At 40.4% G+C, this 17,680-nt stretch overlaps 1 protein-coding gene across 9 annotated transcripts in view; it reads left to right on the forward strand.

Moving 5' to 3' along the window:
- Positions 1 to 17,680, forward strand: part of RPS6KC1 (ribosomal protein S6 kinase C1) — a 122,523-nt gene that overhangs the window by 51,917 nt on the left and 52,926 nt on the right. For all 9 annotated transcript variants that reach the window (XM_039530574.1, XM_039530577.1, XM_039530580.1 and 6 more), the window contains 2 exons: positions 9,155 to 9,276; positions 12,799 to 12,891. In XM_039530574.1, the coding sequence (XP_039386508.1) occupies positions 9,155 to 9,276; positions 12,799 to 12,891 (215 nt within the window). The remainder of the gene's footprint in view (positions 1 to 9,154; positions 9,277 to 12,798; positions 12,892 to 17,680) is intronic.

Below are 17,680 nucleotides of genomic sequence, written 5' to 3' on the forward strand. Positions count from 1 at the left end.
CCGAATTACCACCGAAGACCAGGCTGCGCTTCGGCGGCGGGTCCCGCTTCGGCGGTAATTCGGTGGCGGGGGGCTCCCGCCGCGGGTCTTCGGGCCACTTCGGCGGCGGGTCCCGGAACGGAAGGGCCCCCCACCGCCGAAGACCCCGGGCCCCCGGAATCCTCTGGGCGGCCCTGGTCACATTCACTGACTTTCAGTCATATTTCTCTGTTTAGTAGAACGCCCTCCGAGAACAGACTGCAGAGAGGCTTGGAACATTTCGTTTTTCATTTCTCTGGTAAGGTTCTGTGTAACTACGTCCACTATTCTGACTGCCAAAGCGGTCTCCTGTTTCTGTGGTGCTAGTGTTGGAGGACATGCTGCTGCTGGCACCATTTTGTTTTCTTATCAGTGCTAGGAGGCTGCTGCTTCTCCTTCTGTTTTTGTGCTGATCTAGGTTCCAGATTTTTTTTTTTAACAGAGTATCCAGGGATGTTTCTTCCATTGTAGAATCCATGTAGTTTGACTAATTTATTTTTTTTGTTAACTGGTCAATGGGAAATAGAGCCAGAGCTTAGTGTGAATGCAGATGCTAGCTAGGTCTGCCTCACATGACAAGATCGCTGGTTTCTTTGGACATCTACAAACACATACGACAGATTACCAGCTTCTGTCATGTTTAACACAGTTATAAATGCAAGAAACATTTTTATCTGAAGTGAGATACTCCTAGGAATAAAACTTTTGAAAAACTGTCTTGTATGTACTGTAAAATTTATCGTTCTTAACTGTTACCTGCCTGTTAGTCACGTGAGCACTCAACATGCAGAACACTTTCGTATGTAGCCTTAACCTTTGCACTTATTTCTACATATTTTTCCATATACTCTGTTCAGATTTGTGATAACCCATTGGTGGTTTAAATTTTGTTTCGCTGTCTGAGTTGAAGTTGGTACCTTCATTCAAGGTACGTGAGTTCTAAATACCTAGGTAAACATGCATTAAATGTGATGTGCTCAGAGTCCTTAAAAGAACCCAGATGTTAGTCCTTATATACAAACTGGAAAGTTATGAGGGATCTATGTTCTAGGGAGTTCACTTGATGCCACAAATTTGTGCTTCAGACTTTAAAGCTTCACTTAAAAATATGCTATTCTTCACGGTTGTGTAGCTATCCGATGACGTCTGCAGATAGCTAGAAAGAATAACTCAAAAAAGTGAACTGCACTGTTATCTCAATCAGTTAGTTACTCTGAAACCCGAAGAAGACAAAATGTCAACATTAACTGTTTCAGTGCTGATCATTAACAAACTGCCAGTGTATGTGCTGATCCTCCATTTGAAGCTGCTTCCAGGTGCTGAAATCACCAGCTGCCTCCTTGAGAGCTGCCAACATGTCCAGCAACTAATTATGCAGTCAACTTAAAAAGCATTCTAGCTCTCTGTGGCGTTCGGGGGGACTTGTTCATGACTCCGCTTTTCCTCCCATTCCTGAAACAAATTTCCCAGAAGTGTGCTTGAAATTTCAGGGCTACAGAATAGTGGCCACAGTGTCAAGATTTACAAATTGCATGTTCACTTACAGCGTGCACAAGTTTGTTTGGTTAATAAGGAGATAGCAGTCTCATTCGTATGATGTAAGAAGTATTTGCACTAATAAAAAGAGGTCCTCAAACCAAATAAGCAAAAATAACAGCTGGGTTACCCGCTAGTGAGGAAGGTGCTGCTAAACCTCCTTTCATTGTGGGAAGAATAAGTCTTTTAAGGCTTCCCCCCCCCTTGCATTTTTATTACTCCATGGAAAACAGAGTCATTCTTTGAAAAATCCAAAAATCCAGCTGGGGGATATATATGGGGTGGCTGTGAAGGACATAGAGAAACTTGTTTATATAAAAAAAGAGTATTTTAACTGTTCCATTAGGTGATTTATGAATGGCTTATTCAGGCTTTTAGTATCTGAAAAAAGTTTTGCTGTTTCAATCAATGGCCAAATACTTGGACTTTGGGGAGAACTGCATAGACAAATCCTCCATCAAATTCCTGGTATGTTCTTTAAGAGAAGAAACTTCCAACCTCTTCTGGTTGGTTCTTAAATCCAGATAAGGTCTGAAACATTTGAGTAGTCATGAGAGGAAAAACAGAAGGGTATGAGATACCTAGAAGCGATAGAATATCAGTAAAGAGATAATGGTAGCTTGTTGGTCTTATTCCTTCTGTGGAAATGTCCTCATCATGTGCTAAGGTTCACTGCAGTTAGTTGAGGACAGGGGAGAGAGAGGACATCTGATTTAGATGATGATCTAGCAAAAATGAAAGTGATCTGATATCCAGTGAGCCTGTATAAATCTTAGACCTCAGCAACACTGTGCAGACTGGAAGGTGGAAACATGGAATGTCTCCCTTCCTCCAAATCTCACCTGGGCTATTGTTTCCAAAAGGAAATGCAGCTCAATGCAGTCAAACGATTTTTGTGTGTGGTATGAGGCCACTGTGTATTACTCTCCCATGCCTTTTGTGGTACCTGCAAAGTATGCCTTCTAAAAATTACAGCAGTGGAATGTTCTAACTTGAAACTCAATCAATTGCCATGAATCACTCTTGGGGGAGGGGGGAAGCCCTTCTTTTCTCCTGGCTAGGGCCCTGGCAATGATGTCAAAATCTAACTTTAGTGTCTGTGTTGGTCTCTGAGGTGAATAGAAGTGATTCTGTTTGGTTTCAGTCATGCAGATTGGAGACTCCCTCAAGGAGCTTGCAAGGTTATTCTTTTTTTCATAAGATTCCTTGTACATTCTTGGTAGAAGAGATGATTGTTTAGTTTGATCTTTAATTCTATATCAGATCCATGTGGGGTGCATCTCTCTTTCCTTCACAAGAATAAATAGCTCACGAGTCTCACCGTCTGAAATGAGATGCTCCAATGCTATTGTCTCATCTTGCAAGAGATGGAGCAAGCTCATTCTGGTACGTTGACTGGCTTATTTTTAAATTGGAGGTTTTTTCTGAACTACAAAGATTTATGTAGTATTACATATATAACCTACTTACGTGGGGTAGCCTGCCCTGGCTCACCAACTGGTTGAGAAAGAAGTGTAGGTTTGTTTAGCAGTCACATCAATAGAGACCCCAGTCTTCGTTCTTAAAACATGTGCAGGGGGCTCAACTCTGTATCAAGATGGATATTCTCTTCTGAATTATTGGAAACAATGGGTTCTAATTTCTGACCCATGGCAAGTTTCTTCACTGTGAAACTGTATAAAAAACAAAGTTAATGGGGACCTGCAAAGGTGTTTTCAAACAAACAAACAAACAAAAAGATTTGTGGCGTCCTTTGCTGTTTTATGATGTATAAAAGGGACCTGTGTGTGTGTGTTGAGTTCTTTCCTGCTTGTGTGGGTTTTTTTTTTTTACCATAAAAGTATCCTGATGTCAACTTTGGCTGTGCTAGAGGAATTATTGGAGTCTCTGAAGATGTATATTGTGTATTTTTCCTGCTTTCTGTCCAGTCAACAGTTTTTCCAAATCCAAGGTAACTGGATATACTCCACCATATATGCTGCATCAAAGTTATATTGATAAGCTTATTTCCTTAAGTGATAAGGAAGTATACCATTTCTTGTGTCCTTCAATTGGCATTGCATCTGTGCAGGAGATTCAGGTGCAGAATTAGGCAACAGCAATTTCTTACCTAGCTGGCATCTTCTCTTTGAATCTGATTCTTTCCCCATTCCTGGATGCACTTAGTGATTCTCATGAAGGGCTGTGTTTTTTAAGATGTGTCCCTTAATCTACCTGCCCTTTTTTTCCAGGGATGGTCATCAGAGTTGACTGTAATTATGGCCTAGAAGTAGGCAGGGGTATCTCTGATGGAAGCATGGACCAGTAGGTAGGCCAGAGTGTTAATCCTGCATCTGCCAATGATTGGCTGTGTGACTTTGGGCACGTGTCTGAACAGCTGTGTAGTTGAATTACTCCAATCTGTTAAATGAAACGAATGGAGCATATCCACTTTTGTAAAGCACTTCGAGATCTAAAAGTTCTCAATGTATTTTAAGTATGATAGTGCAGTGTTTCTCAAACTGGGGTTGCCGCTTGTGTAGGGAAAGCCCCTGGCGGGCCGGGCCGGTTTGTTTACCTGCCCCATCTGCAGGTCCGGCCGATCGCAGCCGGTTCGCTGCTGCAGGCCAATGGGGGCTGCTGGAAGTGGCGGCCAGTATGTCCCTCGGTCCGCGCTGCTTCCAGCAGCCCCCATTGGCCCAGAGCAGCGAACCATGGCCAGTGGGAGCTGCGATCGGCCAGACCTGCGGACGGGGCAGGTAAACAAACAGGCCTGGCCCGCCAGGGACTTTCCCTACACAAGCGGCAACCCCAGTTTGAGAAACACTGATAGTGGATCTGAGTGGGAGAGATGAGCAGCTTTTGAAATGAATGTTCATTTGGAAGCTTGTATTTTAATCTTCAGAACCAGTTCTAACTTTTTCTCTCTTTTGCTCTTGCTCTTTGCAGCCAAACATGGCACTCTAGTGTGTGTGTGTGTGTGTGTGTGTGTGTGTTTGTTTTTTAAAGGGGGAGGTGGGAGAATGGAGTGAGAGGAGATGGTCTTGTCTTCACACTTGCCAAGAGAGAAACTGTGTGGTCTGTTGGACTAAGTATAGGATCGGGATCTAGAAACTTCTGATTTCTAATCCTGACTCTGCCACTGATTTACTGTGTCCTTAGGCAAGTTGCTTCACCTTTCTTTTCCACTTCAAAATAATACTTCATCTGTGCTGTGAGTATTAATTACAGTAGTTAACATGGCTGCAGTCCCTTGAAGATGTAAAGTATTAAGTATACTGAACAGCAGAGAACAAGCCCTAAAGGAGTTTTTCTTTTTGTGAGGTAAATGAAGGTACAACCAAACTACTGCATGTATGAAGGGACGATGTGTTTGCTTCAGGAAGAACCGATCTAGAATATATTACTTATGAGACAGGTGGAGGCTTGGAGGTTGTTAGACAGCCCCTTGATGGGAAGAGAGCCTTGGTGAGAGAAGGGAATGAGAGAGAGAGAGAGAGAGATCATTTCTGACCTTATGTAATACTTGTTGGTTGCTGGCACCCTCTTTTTATTTACTGTGCCTTTTTTAAAGCTTTTTGGTTGCATCTTTCTATATGGGGGATAAGCCATTTGTTGACCATCTGATGCTGTATACATCTAACTTTAAATGTCTTTCAGACCTTTTCAGTGATTTCTTTTCTTCTTCTTCCTCTTTCTGTTAGTACCTGCTACTTACCTATCTACCTTGGCAATCTGAATCTTCCATCTTAGTCCATGCTATACAGTATCCTGGGGGAAATGCAGCATGTCACTCAAATGTCTAATGACGCAGGGTACTTCTTGAAAGTATTTGGAGCACATTTTGAGGCTATCAAAAGGACTTTTTGATCAAGGCACATGTTTCCTATGGGCGTTTTCTGATCTGTAAACTTTAAATACAGGTTTATTTTATAAAGTCACTTTCAATAGCTCATTGCCAACACCTCAACATAATTCCTTTTTATATCTAAGAAGATCTACTGACTAAACAAGTAACCAGCTGGAGTTTGAGTAGCCAGCACATTGACATCCAGCAGATTGACAATTAAAAGATATATTCACTGCATGTTAGAACCCAGATATTCTTCATAATATTCCTAGTATGCCATGTGCTACCTCTTGTAATTATTCTGTGGAAATGCTTCTTGCGCCTATATATCTCATTTTCATCAGTTGACCACACGGTGACTAAGGAGGGGCATATTATCTGATATCCATGCTCTTTGTCTGTGTCAAACCCTCAAGATTATTTGAATATTTTTGATCATTTCTATTTTTGTGAGTGTGTCTGAGTTAAATAATTCTTAAAAATCTAAATAGCTGGCTGCTGGCTGTATTTACTGAATACCTCTAATTGGTCAGAGGTGTCCTGGTCAGCCAATCTAACACCAAGTTTGATTTTAAGAAATGTGTTTTATTACTTGGAAATATACAAAGCTGTTGGGAAATGAGGGAGCAGACTGCTTCTGCTTGTTTAGATGGAGGCTTATGCACAGCAAAGTAGCTGTAGAGTTTTTATATTCTGTTTGCGGTAACAGTAAACAGAGAATCTAAAATAACCACTTGCACATTGCAACAAACACATCATCATTTGCTTAAAAAGAGTTATAATTACAGTTGACGAAGCATGGCCACCATAAAAATGCATTAGTTTGGCTTGACACATTAATTACCTGTTTTTGCAGATGTTTTTATATATTGTTGTGTGAACAGTTTACAAAATAATTACAGGAAAGTCATATGGAAAATAAACTAAGTGGGTGGTTTCTCGCCTTAATATTTTCATTCATGTGAATCTGTGTGAGGCACAGCTGCTCTGTAGCAAATGCATAGAGAGAGAGAGGGGAGGAATCTCGAAGGGTTTTTATTCAAAGGTCTCTGTCATCATCATTACCACACTTTTTTATATCTTGCTTCAGCAGCATAGTTTTTAAACATTTAAAATGACATGGCTGATATAATCCCAGTGAATGGGGTGGAGTGTGGGGAGAGCTTTGATACTGATCAGATGAAACACAAATCTTCTAGTCGCTAGGAAAACACCTAAATGAAAAATTAATAGTAGTTTAAGCAGGATGGACTTGTATGATCAGTTGTAAAGATTAGTCAAAGGCTTTAACACTTCTTGGTTGCTACTATTTAAAAAAATATTTCTGAGGTGTAAATCTTAATAAAAGATGCTCATATCAATGATTCAGGACTCCATATTGAAAAGTGACCACATGATCTCTGTTGGAAATATGAATAAAATGTTCCTAAAAACATATTTTAAAATAAAAAGCTTGTATTAGAAAAAATTACTTTGCCCTCTTAATTTTTAAAAAAAGTTTGGATAGTTTTTGGATACTTTGATCAATAGTTCATTCCTATAAAACATACAAATACAACCCCTCTGCATTTCTCTGACGTGTGACGTACGCACAACTGTTGCGAAAGATCTTGAACATAGGAATTTGTCTGTCTGTCATCTTATCGCAATACCTTATTTAAATGAGGAGCTACAAGAAATGAAAACCTGGGATAAATGCTAGAGTCTGCGTTTAGTTGTGTGGATTGTTCATCATCATAATCTAAGTGTTTTGTCACAGGTTTTTAAACATTTTATTATTCAAATCTTCTTTTAATTTGGTAGCCTATTTTACACGGTCCACATGTGCTATATATTAGATGTGCCAGAAAATCTTGGTATGTTAAGGAGTGATTGGACTGATAGGTTATGAAAAAATACCAGCTGCCTTTCTTGGATTTTTAAAAATTGGAGATCAAACTAATGTAAATTTAGAAAATAAAATAAACCGAACTCCACAAACTTATTTGATTCTCCTATTCTCGCTCAAAGACAGACCTTGTGTTGAAGCATTTAAAGGCTGAACTGGTAAGTATTGAGATCAGCTTTTCTGTCAGCCATGAGAGAGAGGTTTCTATTCAAAGGGTTTTCACCTGTTTGCAAATACAGTCCTTTCTGGTATGGTAAAATTTTAAATGAGTGAATAACTCATAATATTTAAGAAAATAAATATTACTACACTCTTTCCTATCCGGAGTGATGAAGTGAAGTTTAATGTTGAATGAAAATAGGAGAGAACAATGAAAACTCATAGGGACATGCCATCTTGTGTGTTGGTTGCTCTAAAATAACTGAGACATTGAGGAGAAAAATAGGTAAACAGTGATAAACATCCACACTAAAAACACATAATCAACAATTACAGCAGTAGCTTGACTTTTATACTAGTCTTAAAATCTTCTGGTGAACTGAAAATGCTGGCTGAAGAGAAGCCAAATACTACTAATATAAACAAATTAGCTGTTCCTGAGAAACAAGTCTTGATGGATGTCGAAGGAGTTGATGACTGTCTCTAAGGAAGTTGCAGACATCTGTACAAGATAAAGTTTCCTTCTACAGACAGAAGCAACAGGACTGGAAGCCAGTTTTGAGAATTTAAAAAGTATATTATTTGCATTTTTACACTCATGGGTGGCTAGTCATGAGGCCTCATCCCTTCTACCCAAGGCCCCTCCCTCTCCCAATCCCCCATCTGCCAGAGCCCCAAGCACCCGCTCCCACGGCCGGAGGAGCCCCTGCCGAACTGCCCTGGACGCCCCACCAGTCCCAGCGCCGGGCTGCCCCCAGTGCCGGCCTCGCCAGCCTCAGCATTGGCCCCAATGCTGGGCTGCTGGACTTCGTCTGGAGCTGAGCACCTGCTGGCTTTGGGGAGAGGGTGACATATGGGTGGAGCTAGGGCCAGGGCCCATGTTTACAGACCATATATATCAGTGCTCTCATCAGTAGCCTGCATTTGTTTAAACAAGACACATTCAGTTTATTCTTTCCTAAGTGGAAGACAACAGTGATATTTTGGAAAATTTTTCCAGAACCTTATTATCCAGCAGTTGATATGAAAGATGATGAAGCTGCTAATAAGATTCAGGCACAGTGCCCTATTTAGAAGCCCAGCCCTTACTCCGAACTGCTAGGAGGGGGCTTGAATTCTCATCAGGCTGCTACTGCTGTATCTTGCCTGCGGGCGGAGTGGTTCCATCTTGTCATCCTGGCTGGTGACCACCTGAAACTTTTTAGCCTCAAAAGGAAGGGAGCAGCCAGCAGCTGAAATCTGTGAGAGTTCTCACTTTCACCTGGCTATTGGTGGCATTTCTGACCCCATTTTCATGGAAGTATAGGTCGGAAGGATGGAAATAAGCAAGTTTTGCCTCTTCTGTTTTTTAAAATAGTAATTTATAACCTTTACCGTATATGCACTAATCTGATTTCCATGGATACAGAGTCCATTTCACTTGCTGCCTCCAGTTCTTAATTTTGTTTCCATGGAAACTGACACCAAACTGGCAAAAATAAGGTAAGAGTTTTCATTTATTTGAGTATGTAATGAGGCTTAAACTGTATCTTTGCCAGAATACCCAAATCAGAGAATATGGAATCGAATATTATTGGGCTTGGCTATCAGAATCCATGAATAAGGCTGGAGCCAAAGACGGCAAAATCAAGTCAATCTCTTTGCCCAAATATATGGAAACACTTAAAAAAAAACCCCAAAAACAAAACAACCCCCCCCTCACTATTTTCTGTTACTCCATCTAGGTGAGTCAAGTCCAACTCGTCGAGAAGCAGTGAAGAGGAAGACCGCAGAATATCTAATGCGTGCTGAAAAAATTTCCAGCCTATACCAGAAGTCCTTCTCTGAAGATGGATCAGTTTCTGGGGTAGGCTTTAGTTTCATTTCTCTGAAATTGAATCTGTAAGATTGTCTGTCTGTCTGTCTGTCTGTCTGTCTGTCTGAATTTCTTGGCTTTTAGTTGTCTCAAAACCGTTTTTAAAATTAGATAACCTTCTGTATGTACCCTAAACACATTAGTCCTTTCTGGTAACTTTTTATAGTTTTTTTTTTTAAATTCTTTGGTGCATCTTGATTTAGTTTACTTTTTGTAATATTATGCAGGATACCTGGTTCTAAAAAGTGCTGTCAGTGGGTTTTAAGTATTTTTACTTCATACTCCACAGTTTATAAAGTAAACTGAGTTGGGGCATTCAGCAGCTTCTGTCAGTATTAAATTGCTTTTTGAGGTAGCTTCCATCTTTTTAAGCAGATATCCTTAGCTGAGCTTACTTGTGCAAAAAAAAATCCTATTTCAAGACTTTCTTAATATATCTCTACTTTGCCCTTCCCCATCCAGTTCCCGTGGGACTCATCTGTTCTTAGTTTGTATTTTTGCTGCAGTCACACTAAACTGTGTGTGATTGTCAATGACTGCTCCCAGGTAGTAAACATAAAAGTGTCAAACTTCCTGTCTGTCTACATTTGTATTAAGTAAGGACAAAAATGGCAGAAAATTCTTTTGTCTTATTTTTCACAGCCCTAAGAGCAGTTTAAAGATATTGTTGCAGTTAAAAAGCAAAGCTTTAAAAAATCAGATAAAATTAAGCCCCCCTAATCCAAAGTAAATCTTAACCTTCCCCCGCTCCCACCCTGCCTCCTCAATCTTGTTTTGAAGAGGAACTGTTTCTGTAATAAGAGACCACAAATACATTTATGGGGACATTCTAAGTGAGAAACATTTTGTGAGAGATGATGTCTTAATACGTATATCAATTGTACTTGAGAGAATTTTAATATTGTGGTCTGTTATCCACATCTACATAGCAATGGATCACCCTTTTCCAAGAGGTGTCATAACTAAACAGAGATGTTCTGTGAACTTCCTGCTTGTTGTCTTTCCTTGGGCCAAATGCTCTTGGAAGTGAGGAAAATCTTGATTGAATGCAAATCCAGTATTTTTGGAAAGTGAGCAGGAAGACAATATGAGGAACCCATTACAGTTTGTATAGTAAAAATTCACTATGGCTGGGTAACAGGAAGAAACAGGTATTACTGTACAAGGACCCCCCCCCCCCAAGGGCAATGGAACCACCCTCTATCATTTAGTACTGAATTGGACAAATGCCTCCTTTGCAGACCTAAAAGGAATACATCTGAAGAAAAAGGGGAGGAAAGAGAGAAACATGCATCTGTCCTTGATAACATTCAAAGCTGACTAGCTAGGAGAAGCTTCACTTTAGCTGAGCAAATTTTGTTCTTGACTTAATCCACTTACTTGGTAACACAAGCTTTGTCCATCTAGTGGCACTATTATGCTAGTATCTAAGCATTTATTTTACTTTATTATTCATTCTTGATTTTTGTCTCTCTTCTACTCTTGTGCCAAATAAAGTTTTTGCTTTTATTTGAGATTGTTGGAATTAATTTACGTAGATTGTTACATTGGGGACAACCACTATCCAATGGCCCACAGAGATGGAAACTGAGTTCTGATCAGAAGTGGGAATGTGGGGACAACTGAGACACCTAAAAGAGCATGTAAAGTGCTGTGAAGAAGGAGGCGGGCATTATTGTGGGCAAAAAGAGAACCAGAGGAATAGACCTGACTCCTTGATTGTCACTGTCAAGAACTAGGTTGCATGGCTGATCTTCTTGTCTACAGCAATCGTAAGAAAACATGGTGAGAATAGTGACACATGCCCTCAAATGTTGACATACATAGTGTTTGACATGAAGTTTGTTTAGGTGAGGATGAAGAGGGTGGCTTTTTTTGGACAGCGGTTACTGGCCAGGCTCAGAGGCTCACTCATTTTTGGGAATGTTCGTCTTGTTATTCTGGATCACAGTTTACCTCAGATTTCCCGTCACTCCTCCTTGCTGTTAGCTCTTTATTTCCATCTGGCAGGGTGGGTTCATCTGGAGTTAGTTTTCCTCAACTGTAGCTGCTGAAGGTGATAGGTTTGGAACTTTCCTTTCCTTCTTGTTCAGAAAACTACACCTCTCCACAGGGAAAAAGATAAATTTTACAAAAGAGCTTTGCTTCAGTTTAATATTTTAATCTGTAAAGCCGTTGGAAGCTGTCTTATTTGTAGGTAGCGGGTTGGTGTCTGTGACTCTGTGCGGAGGCTGTATACTTGATTTTTTTTGGAGGGAAGGATCTAATTATTCTTTGTTAGGGCAGGTAAGTGGCTAGAACCTTTTGAAAATATGACTTGTTCAAGTGTCATAGGTGTGCATGGTGATCTGTGGAGCAAGTAAACAGATACAGGTCCGTGTTCCAAGTTGCTTGCACTTGAACCCCCCCCTCCTACCACAACTGCTGGATAGGCAGATGGAAGTGAGCCAGCACCTGACGATCTAACATAGGCAAGCAGGTTGGTGAGAAAGGAGTGTGTTCTCTGTGGCCTGGATTCCTCTCTCAGTGACACCATAGAAGCCATTCGGTGGCTTCTAAAGGGATGGAGAAAGTGATGTGTCTGGCAGGTCTCAGCTGGGTTTCTCCCACTCCAGATCCCTGGGGCACAGCACGACACTGCAGGTAACCTGTCATCTTTAGTTGAGCTAGTGCTACAAATTGCAGAATGTTTTCCCTTTTCACCACAAGTTCTGTCGGGAGTAAAGTCCAAACTTTGTTTTCAGGTGAAATTCTGTTATTCCAGGTATGCAAGGGAGATGGAGAGAATAGCAGGGCTTGTATTATGCAAGTTTGTGTATACAGCAGTGAACACATATGCCTGACACACAGACTGTGTAAGTTACATCCTGATAGTTCACAAAACACAGTGGGGACCAAAAAACAACAACAACATGTTAACTACTTGAATAGTTAACATGCACTCTCATCGATTTCAGTGTGACTTATTTCTGGGTGGGTAATGCATAGCTACCTTTGGCTAAGGCTGCTTTGGGGATCATTGTGTTGTGAACCTTATTACATCAGGGTTTATGACTGACATGAGTAGAGACCACTTGCCATCAAACAAAAAGAGCACTATTTAGCATTCTGTATTTTGTGTTCTTGTAATTTATAAAGCGTCTAATTTCCTTTTTCCTGTCCCTTAAGCCCTGAACTATTGTGAATCCAGAATAACTATAAGGCTCTGATTGATTATTGTTGCCAGTGGGAGCTCAGCTATTTGTTACAAAGTTTCTTTACCTCTGCAAAGCATTGGAAACTATATAAATTCATTTCTTTTTCTATTTTAAAATTTTATTTTCAATGTTATCTTGATTTATTTACTTGCAACTTTTCTTACATTTAAGGACAAACAGAAAAGTTCTCCTTTCATCTCCACTCTCTCTTATTTATGATAAATTTTGTTTCCTTCGGCCTGGCATTTGCTACAGCAGGCAGTCTTCCTTCAAGTACCACCCTGATTGATGTGTAATCTTTGATATCTTCCATTAGCCTCCAGGATCACTAAGTTCAAGGCCCTCTTGGAACCTAAGGAGCCCTGCCGAGGAACTGAAGGCCTTCAGAGTCCTTGGGGTGATTGACAAGGTAATTCTTCAGTGTCTCTTCAAGAGTTCAGTCATAAATCGACTGCATGCTGACATTTTGTCTTTGAAGCTGTGGATCTTAAGGATATGAAACAAAAGGGGAAAATGACTCAAATGCATCTGCACTTTAAAATAACAAAAGTAGAAGAAAAAAGGCTTTTATCTAAGCAATTCATGTAAGGTCATGCAAAATATATTTGAGCTAAAGGATAAGGTACATGTTTGGTGGCATTCAGTAGGATGGGGCCTGGTTTTTGAAAATAATGTCACTGTTACAATACTGGGATAAGGACACGTCGATACATTTTCAGTTTATTAAACCGATGGTCATTTGAAATACAGAAGGGTAAAAATTCATGCACTTTCCCACGGTCCGTGCAATATGGAAACTTGAGGAGGAGGAACCACAGTGAAAAAGATATTTGCTCTCTCTCCTCTTAGAACCTTGAATTCAAATCCCCAGCCAAGGCAGAGATCTAGAACAAGTCAAACTAATTGTTGACTCATTCAGATAAAATCTCCCAAAATCCCAGGGTAATATCCCTCTGTAATGTGTCAACTGTAATGGACCATACAGATCTTTTGCAAGCCTAATTAAGTGACTGAAAGAATAACAGTGCATAAAGTAGCTGCACTGTTTTGATCTCACCGATTAGTTATCCCTTTACCAATTACATTTAAGATGATATATTAATCAGTAATGAGACGACTAATTCAACTTGTAATGACTCATTTCCTTGTTGCCACTCCATTCCCCTGATGCCTTTTGATTGTTCCTTGAGTGATCCCTGGCTTGTGTGCTTTGTATTTCAGGTCACATGACCCATTTATAACTTGTATTATTAAAAATTGCTGCTACACTCTTAGTTCTGAATTTGCTCCTCTCTTTTGTTAGTCTGAACATAGCGATTTGGATTTTTTTTTTGCCTATACTGTTTTAATTGCATCCATAACTACTATCTTTTCTCCTCTGGCTATATACACTCAGATTTTAACCTTGTTTTCACAACATGCAAGGACCTTCATGTCTAATCTATTTAGTGTTTCTCTCTCTGTATATTTATTAAGGAGCAATTGAAAGACCAGTTTGATAAGCTGATTATAGCTGTTAGCTGTGTGCATTGTATAAATCTTTAAGACTATGGGGGATCCAGGAACTACCTAACCTCATAATCCCCCATAAGGAGAGATAGAACAGGCAGCCTAGAGCCTTAGGAATTGTCCATACCTGGGCATACAAGGCTATGATGATATTGTAGAGAGATGGAGTAAGACCTCTTCAAATGTCTTTCAGTATTTTGTGGTCTTTAAGACGGAAATGATTAGTAACTTGGAAGTGATGCTCAACACCTTGTAGGGCCAAGCTCCTTTATTCCACGGGCTAACTAAATCTGCCAGATATCACTAGATTCCTATCTAGCAAGCTTCTAGGTACAGGCCTGATATATCCAGATCCTGGAATCAGAACTTCTTCTGCAAAGAGACAAGGTTACTGGGATGACAGAAAACAAGAGATTTAATATTGGAGACATCACCATGGCATGCATTCTAACAGTGTTTTGTTGTATAGACAGCCAGCTAGTATGCCATAGGGGGCAGAGTTAAATTTGAATTATTGTTCAGAGATGGAGCAAGACGTTTTCGGATGTCTGTCTACTTGTATACCTGCTCCCAGGCTCTCTACACTTCTTCTAAGTTTTAATCTTACTCTGAGCTACAGTTTGTTTTTATCATTTGATTATAGTGTCATAAGTGTGTGCCTAGTGTTTTAGAGCAAGTATAAAGTCAATCCCTGCCCCAAAGGAGCTTAATCATAGAGTATGTTATGTTTTATATACACACATTTTATATTCATACACAAGTGTTTCTTATGAATGTAGTACAAGGACTGTGTGTTTGTTTTTACCCTCACTGTAAATCATTGTGTACACTTATGTCCCATTTCTTCATGCACCCCCAATACGCTCATTCTAAGGCTCCAATTTTGGGAGAGTTTAAACATGTGCGTAAACTACTAATGTAACTAGTGACACTGAAAGCAAGCATACTCCAGTGAGTACAAGTGTGTACGTAATATAGACATGTCACAAGTAAATTTATAAATATTAGATTGTCTAAAGGATCCCATAATACTTTGAAGTTTCACTCACCACAGAAAAGCAGCTACTACTGGGCTAGTGTGCATAAATAGGTATTCAGCCAGTGCACGGCACAACAGTCAGGTTTGGTCGAAGATATGGAGGCAAACCTCTACTCCTTCTATGGCATCTTTAATATCCTTGCAGAGCAGACAGTCTCATCTCTCACTGCTAATGCTTGGCACAGGGTATAAGGCCTTGTCTACACTACAGGGGAAATTCGATCTAAGCTATGCAATTTGAGTTACGTGAATAGCGTAACTCAAATGGATGTAGCTTAGACCTACTTACCGCAGGGTCCAGACTACACGATGTCAACAGGAGATGCTCTCCTGTCAACTCCCTCTGGGCCTGGTCTACACTGCGGGGGCGGGGGATCGATCTAAGATACACAACTTCACGGTGCTGGATTGACGGCCGCAGCTCCCCCGTCGACTTTGCTTCCGCCTCTCGCACTGCTGGAGTTCAGCAGTCCATGGGAGAGCGATCGGGGATCGATTTATCACATCTACACTACATGTGATAAATCGATCCCCGATAGATCGATTGCTACCCGCCAATCTGGCAGGTAGTGTAGACATACCCCTACTCTTTTCAATCAAGTGGAGTACAGGAGTAGATGGGAGAGTGATCTGCAGTCAATTTAGCGGGGCTTCACTAGACCCGCTAAGTTGACTGCCGATGCATCGCTCGTCGATCCCCCAGTAAGTGTAGACAAGCCCTAAGTGTGCCCATTGCTGCTTACCTTGTAAAACCACCTCTAGACCAAGGTGTGGGAGAACATCCATATGAAGGAAACACCATTTATGTATGACATGTACCTTTCCAAAACATTGCTACGCTCCTGATCCATTTCAGCAGCTAGTGTGGTGTATATCTGTGACTTGTCAGCTGGCTCCTGGCTGCAAAGCAAGATATCCCATGTTAACTGGTCTCCCTCATATGAACTCTTTAAATAGTTTTGCTCTTCCCTGAACAGGCTTGTGATGTACTGTTAGCATCTACAGAATGCAGAGTCCTCTTAAAAATGAAACAAGTGGCATCTCAAAGGCAGGGTTTTCTGAGAAGTAGGTACTTTAACAGACGCTATACTATGTGTTGCAGTGCTTAAGTACAAATCAGCAGGCTAGCGAAACTTTGGTCTCGTCTCAATTGCAGCCATGTGGGAGCATCTATTTGCAACATTTAGCCCAAACCATATTATAATGTGTTTTGTCTGTGAAGATGGGGCAAAATCATGTGACAGCCTGATCTTTCAGGACTGTAGCACAGTTGCCTTAAAGTAGTTTATAATGACTTGGGACACAACAGGGGGTAACCAGGTCTGCATCACACAGAGCTTTTTCTGACAATCTCCTAATCTTTGTTCTAGTCATGATACAACTTCCTTGGTCCTAATAATGAGATCGCCAATGGAGATGGACTAATGGAATTTGTGCCATTGTGGTGTTTAGCATCTAGATTTGTTTTGAGGAAAGTTAATACGGTAAAAATGCTGGTGGACAGTCTATATCGTAGTGCTCCTACTGTTGCTAGATGTTGTGGAGTTGCAACTGTGCAACTCCAGTGATGACTCAGGAAAAAACAGCTTTTCTGGAACTTTTCTCAGACACTGAGAGAATCCTTGGTTGGATATACTGCCAAGATTTAAAAAAGGAACTGGGGTGACTTTTTTGTGTGTGCCCTCAACTTGAGATGTCTGGAAAGAGCCTGATTTTCAGAAAATAAGGTGCTCATCATTTTCTGAAACTCTGGCTCCTTCAAGCTGTCTCATGCTGGGCACCCAAAACTGCTAGTCAATTCTGGAAAATTTTGGCCATGGCTTTCTTATCTTTTTTTCATTTGGGCTGTTTGCTTCAAAAGTAAACAGTGTGCTGCTATACTCGGCACAGGCTTTTATATTTTTACAACAGGAAGGGCCCTCCTGTGAATAGTTTTTTTTGCAAATGGTATTTTAATCTACTGAAAAATGAGGATCTTGTCCTTTGAATGTTCAGGGCTCTAATCTATTGTGGATATGTGAATGTAACTCCTGTGAGCATTAATGTATCGTGCCAAAGAGTGGGCTTGTGTGTGTCTAACTATAGATACCCCCTGACCAAATGTAATCAGTTACATAAGCACAGTAAAGCATCTTAAACCTGCAGACTCCTTTTTGAAGTAGAAAACTTTTCTTTCATAACTTATTTAGTTCAAAATATTTATGTGTTGCAGAATCTATGCTGAGTTTCTGCCCCGGCAAGCAACTCTTTACTTTGAAGCTATAATCAGCCCCTGAAGAAACTGATTTTCCATGGTACTGCAGACACTTTAACAATGCTGTTTCAAGCCCAATGTCTTATTCTTTAGTGGGCAACCCTGTGTTATTTAGATTCATTCTATTTAAAGATTCATCTTGTAGCCCTTAAAAGCAGAGTTAGTTAAGCAAGGGCTATGATGCTATAAGCAATGTCTCGTAACTTTTTTCCCCAAACAGCTAAATTTGATGCAGTTGGTATTGGTGTAAATCTGGAGAAACACAATTGGCTTCAGTGGGCTTCTATCTGGATTTTCTCTGATGATTCTGATCTCAGTAGCAGGCTCAATCTGCCAAGACTTGTGTGAATTAGGTTTATTGTTCAATAGATTCTTGGTTAAAATAAATGTAACATA

This window comes from Mauremys reevesii, linkage group 3, assembly GCF_016161935.1.
Source record: "Mauremys reevesii isolate NIE-2019 linkage group 3, ASM1616193v1, whole genome shotgun sequence".
Taxonomy (NCBI): Eukaryota; Metazoa; Chordata; order Testudines; family Geoemydidae; genus Mauremys; species Mauremys reevesii.